At 39.8% G+C, this 6000-nt stretch overlaps 1 protein-coding gene across 3 annotated transcripts in view; it reads left to right on the plus strand.

Moving 5' to 3' along the window:
* Window positions 1-3924, plus strand: part of TRPA1 (transient receptor potential cation channel subfamily A member 1) — a 45381-nt gene extending 41457 nt beyond the window's left edge. For all 3 annotated transcript variants that reach the window (XM_037505429.1, XM_037505437.1, XM_054692189.1), the window contains 3 exons: window positions 106-219; window positions 2015-2112; window positions 3083-3924. In XM_037505429.1, the coding sequence (XP_037361326.1) occupies window positions 106-219; window positions 2015-2112; window positions 3083-3290 (420 nt within the window). In that variant the 3' untranslated portion in view covers window positions 3291-3924. The remainder of the gene's footprint in view (window positions 1-105; window positions 220-2014; window positions 2113-3082) is intronic.
* Window positions 3925-6000: the final 2076 nt, after the last annotated feature.

The following is a 6000-nucleotide window of genomic DNA, read 5'->3' on the forward strand; positions in this document are numbered from 1 at the left end:
ACCACGACAGAGGCCTCATTCTGTTGTTCTGAGTCCTTCCATGCAGAGTCATCATTCCAATTGCAAACTAATGTTTCCTATCAATAAATCCAAAATACACTTTAGGTGGAACTTCATACCAGCTTAGAAAAGAAGCTGCCACTCTGGTTTCTACGCAAAGTGGATCAGAAATCCATCATTGTCTATCCCAACAGACCCAGATACGGCAGAGGATTATTTGTAAGTACATGTGGCAAATACCAGCACAAATAATTAGATAATGCTAGGCATTCACTCACTGTATTATCTGTAAGGGTGCCCTTTTATAGACGTTACGTCTGCTCTGCTCTGTAGTTATGATTTTTTTTAAAAAAGTGCATGATTAATTCTCAATGCATGCGTGATGGGCAGTGGGGAGGGACACATCTGTTCTCCCTGGCCAAGTGGCATCTTTGTGGCATCTGTGTAAAACATGCATCACATCCCTGTGACACCTGCAGAGCACACATGCATATATTCACAGATACAAACGAACATACATGGAAGTGTGCATTAGAGAAAACATATAAAGTATCCAAGACTCAGCAACACCATTGCATCATAGTGTTAAAGGGACTATGCTTAGGGCCCTCCCTGGTGGCCCAGGGTTTAAGACACAGCACTATGAAGCTATCCGCAGCCACTGCTGCATGAGTTCATGAGTTGGATTCCCAGCCAGGGAGCTACCTACATGGCACAGCAGACCTCTCCTGTCTCACCCTCTGCTCCCTCCAGTAGTGTATTTCAGTCAGTCTACCTGTTCTGTTCCCCACTCTGTCTCTGGTGAATCTTCTCACCCCCACACCTCTGGCCTGTACCCCAGTTTTTGTATGCATAAATAAAAAAATCTTTTTTTTAAAAAAGGGACTATGCTAAGTGTCTGCCTGGCCTCTTCACTGTTACCTCTCAAAGGTACCTCCAATTCAGCATGTTCAAAATAACTCAGGCCAAACAAACCCATGATCTTCTCAGCTCACATGTATACTTCCTCCTGTCATTGACTACAGAAAGAAAGTGAACAAGCCCCCTTCTTCTCCAGAGAGTCTCATTTCAACACGTCATTTTTCTGGGCAGGACGTCATCCATGACAGCCCTCTTCCTTCCTCTCCCTTCACAAACGAGTCCCATGTTCAGGCATCCAGGTGACTTCCTGGGTGACCTGAGCGTGTGCTCCTCTTTTCCTGCCTGGAATTATCTTATCTGTGGTCTTTTCACATCTGCTCTGCACCCTCTCCAGCCTACCAGTTGTTTAAAAGACACAGAATTGGGGCCTTCCTGGTGGTGCAAAGGGGTTAAGAGCAACCTATGATGCTGTCCGCAGCCACTAAAGCATGAGTTTCATCCCCAGCCAGCCAGGGAGTTACCCACATAGCACAGCAGACCTCTCCTGTCTTGCCTGCTGCTCCCCTCAGCAGTGTATTTCAGTCAGTCTGCCTGTTTTGTTACCCATTCTGTCTCTAGTGAGTCCTCTCACACCTGTACCTCTGGCCTATACCCCAGTTCTTGTGTGCATAAATAAATAAATCTTTAAAATAAATAAATAAAATACACCAAATTAAAAAAAAATGAGATATCATTTCAGAAATATCACCATGTGAAATTCAGTTGTGCTGGATAACAGTAGAGAGCCATTTTGAAGAATTAAAAATTAATCCTGTGTGAAATAGTACCATTTATGATAAACATTTTTTCATGAGCATATATAAAATGATTTAGTTAAACCTTTTCTTCATCCATCCCTCACATCAGTTTACTGTATTATTAGCACATCTTATACTGTCCTCTATTACATTATATATGTCTTCGTTTTGTGGTTCTTTTCATGTCTACTTTTCTCACAGACCATGAGGTCTGAGGGCCAGACTGTGTCTTAGAATATCTGTGCTTGTAGAATATCTTAGAATATCTGGCTCAATAGCTGAATTCTGGCACGTGTTCAAGAAATAGTTCCTAAATTTAGTTCTACTTAAGTAACTACTAATCTTTTATTCCATAGTGTTTTTTTCGTTCTCTGTTTTGCACCTGCGAAGCAAACCAAGAAATGCCAAATGTTGATACATCTTTAGAAACAGAAATATTGAAACAGAAATACCGGTATGTATTTTTCCATTTTTTTTTTATTTGACAAACGTAAAACTCTTCAACAATGAGGCATTGTGTAAAGCTGTACTATGTATTAGTGTTTATATATTTCATATATTAAGTCATACCTTAACTGACTGATGGTGCCAATATGTTGAAAATCATGAAACATTTTTTAGACCGAACATTTTATTTGCTGCTATTCACCATTCACTTGGCCAGTCTGTATCTTGAACTTTCTTCATCACAAGTCATCTGAATTCATACATCAGAGCTATAAAGGTTTTTGAGGATCTTTGGAGAAACTATATTATGTGCAGTCATTAAACATAAGGGCTTTAGTGTACATTTGCCAAAGTTCAAAGCCCCACTCAACTGTTACTAACTGTACTATACCAACTGTACTATATTGCTAACTGTACCCTGGGAAGCTGCTCAGACCTTCTGTGTAGCAGTGTTTTAATCTTTAAAATAGAAACTAGGGCCTCCCCTGGTGGCACAGGGGTTGAGCACTGGGCTGTGAAGCTGCCCGCAGCCTCTACAGCACCATTTCGATCCCTGGCTGCCTGTGAGGATCCCACATGGCGCGCAGACCTCTCCTGCCTCGCCCACTGCTCCCCTCAGCAGTGTACTTCGTCAATCTGCCTATTCTGTTCCCCACCCTGGCTCTGGTGAATCCTCTCACCCTCCTTTGCATCTGGCCTGTCCCCTGGTTCTTGTATAAATGAATAAATAAATCTTTAAAAAAAAAAAAACAGAAACTGAAAAAAAAAAAAAAACTAGCCATGAACTAATAGGGTTACCTTAGGAAAATTACTTAAACTTTAAAAATTCCTTAGTAGGATTATGACTAGAATGAGGCTATGACCTGAGCACAGTTAATCTAATATGGAACACTTAGAACCAGGGGGGTGGGGGGTTTGCATGTAAATGGGTTAAAAGAATAGTTAGAAATAAATTGATGAAACGTGTATCCTTTTAGGCTGAAGGATCTCACTTCTCTGCTGGAAAAACAGCATGAGCTGATTAAACTCATCATTCAGAAGATGGAAATCATCTCAGAGACAGGGGATGATGAAGATAACCACAGTTCCTTCCAAGACAGGTTTAAAAAAGAGCAGTTGGAACAAAAGAATAGCAAATGGAATTCTGTGTTGAAAGCAGTTAAGGCAAAGACACAAGCCCCTTAGCATTAGTCACCCCAGCCTGTAGTGGGGTTCCTGTGGGCAATTGCAGGGCTTGCTGGGTCTAAGTTCCAGTTTGGAAAGAGTGGGAAAGAAAGCAGAAATTTGATTCTGACTTCACTGCACATGAAACATGGTTCCTGCATTCTATATAAAAATAAACTATCTTTCTCTCCACATTTTCTGCGAGTCACTCCTATTGGGAAACCTTGCTGATATGTTCAAGTTAGACTTTACCTCTCATTATTTGAAACTAAATTGCTAGAGCACACATTTTTAATGATGATAAGGAGTTATAAATGTAACAGTTAAGCTAGAATATAAATGTAATATTGAATTGCTTAAAAACGATATAATATGTGATGCATTTGACAATGAATAATTAGATTAGTTTCTATCATTTGGTAGGCTTTTTGCCCTGAAAATCCTGTGGGTGGAACCCTGTGTCCTCTGTTCTGACAATAAGTAATTTCTTCAACCTCTTCTCTTGCTGCTCCAACACAACCAGTGGCACTTTAGTCAAGACCCAAATTAATAGATGTCATGATGTATGTGAATTTTACTGGAGATGGCATGTTATTTCTGTTTTTTTTTTTTTGTTTGCCAGTAACTACAACAAATATAAAACCTGTGTTATCACCTCAGCAATTATTGTGTGAGTCTCTTTTTTTAATTTTTTCTAGCTCTGCAAAAATGCCTCCATCACATGTATCATTTTTTCTTTTGTTGTTTGATATAAAGTATGACTTAATCACCTGCCTCACCACTGATCTTCTCAATGTCCTCTTGTTTCATTTCCCCTTTACCCTGATTCTCAAGTTTATTCCCCAGGAGGTAATATCTTTGATGAATGTCTTTGGCCACTTATATATCTGGATAAGTTATAAAAATTGAAGTATACATTTTACTTCTTTTATTCTAAGTTAGATGGATATGGTTTCATTTCACCAGTCAGCTATATGATTTCAAGTGGTGGTGATTTATGTGAAGATGATGTAAATAAAAAAAATCATTTGAGGACTAGATATAGAATTAATATATGTAAGAACTTCCAGTTTCTCTGCTAAATACATTGAAATCACAGATTTGTTTTATAGGCTGATATTTAAGGAGAATGAGATTTAAAAGGTAGCTGAAAATTGGTGGCATCCTTCCAAAACTATTATTTGCCATGGCACAAGAGGATTATTTTAAAACATATCAAGTCTAAGAAATACTTCACTTTAAAAATCACTTAGCCAACACATGCAGCACATGGACAAAAGGCCTGACAATAGCCAGTAGCCCCACAACCCCAGGGGCTTGGATGTCAAGCCTCCTGGGAACTCTGCTGTAGAGTGACACATTCGTGGCTACAAGATCCAGAGTGCCAGGAAGGGCAAATTGCCAGACTGTGGAACTAGAAAACCTCCTGCTGACATTATGGGAGTGGTTTTGAACCAGCAGAGTCAGAGCCCAAAGACAGAGGACTCGTGTGACTTTATGATGGGTTAAGCTTTGCTCTGCTACAACTGGACCCTCTGGTCTGAAGTCCCTGACACCGACATGTTTGATACTGACATGGGGTCAAGCAATTTCAGCAGGGATATGAATGAGAACAGGAAGCTGCAGGCCACCCTTTGTGATGTCCACCCCTTGTACTCCCAAAAGGCTATTCAAGTGTTTCCACAGGTCCTGAGGAGGAAAATAAGTAACAAGATCACTATGGGCCAACCCAACTAATGTCAGCAACTAGACCCGCACCTTTTAAATCTCAAGAAAACCTGCAGGGACAGTTAAGTAATTATGCTCAAACTTCTATTGAAATTTATTGCTCAGTTGCAAATTCAAAGAGAGGTGGTAGTACTAATTTAAATAATCTTCAATTGCAATTACACCATTACAGTATTAGGCTGCCAATGAATATATACAGAACAACCAGATGCAAAATTGGTACTTTTATGTGAATCAGAAGTATTTAGAAGCCTAAGGGAGCTATAATCCACTCTCTGAACCAAATCTGAAAAAAAAAATGAGTATCAAGGAAGAAAACTCTGTAAGAGAAAGCTATCATTGAGAAATTCAGTAGTTTTTAAAAAATTGATAGAGGAAGAAGAGGTGATTTTGGCTCTTGGTCAGAAGTGGTATTGCAATATGTCAGTAACAACAAAACCTGGAAAGAAGACTTCACTTAATCTTTCCAAACAAGCTTGCAAGTCTCTTGGAGAAATACTGAAGAAACTATTGTGCTCAGAACTCAAATTTCTCAAGACCTATTATAGGCACAGCCAGAGGCAAAGCAGGATCTTTATGAAAGGATTCCACAAAAAGAGAAATATTGAGGGGGGGAATCAAGGGGCACTTCAGAGACTATTGTTTTCCTGTCTACAAATTGAGTCCATAAAGGTAAAAACACTGCAGCTCAGGCAAAGAACAACCATATGCCATACAGTTACAGATCATTGATTCTGAAGATGCCAGTAGTGAAAAAAAGCAGGAGGAAAATCACAGTGAAAAAAAGCAGGAGCTGGGGTTGAAGTGCAGACATGTTTACTTTCAGAACCTTCGCTAGACACAAAATCACATATGACAGCATAAACCTCCATGTCCTGAGTTTACTGTGATGCTGGTGATATCCCCAGTCTTTGAGATACAGGCTAGGTCCTGTGAAGAAATGAAACCAGTTAGCCAAACTTCAGTCTTCAAAGAGGGGCTCAGTCTCTCCCACCCCAACAAG

This window comes from Talpa occidentalis, unplaced genomic scaffold, assembly GCF_014898055.3.
Source record: "Talpa occidentalis isolate TD23 unplaced genomic scaffold, MPIMG_talOcc4v2.1, whole genome shotgun sequence".
In the NCBI taxonomy this organism is placed as follows: domain Eukaryota; kingdom Metazoa; phylum Chordata; class Mammalia; order Eulipotyphla; family Talpidae; genus Talpa; species Talpa occidentalis.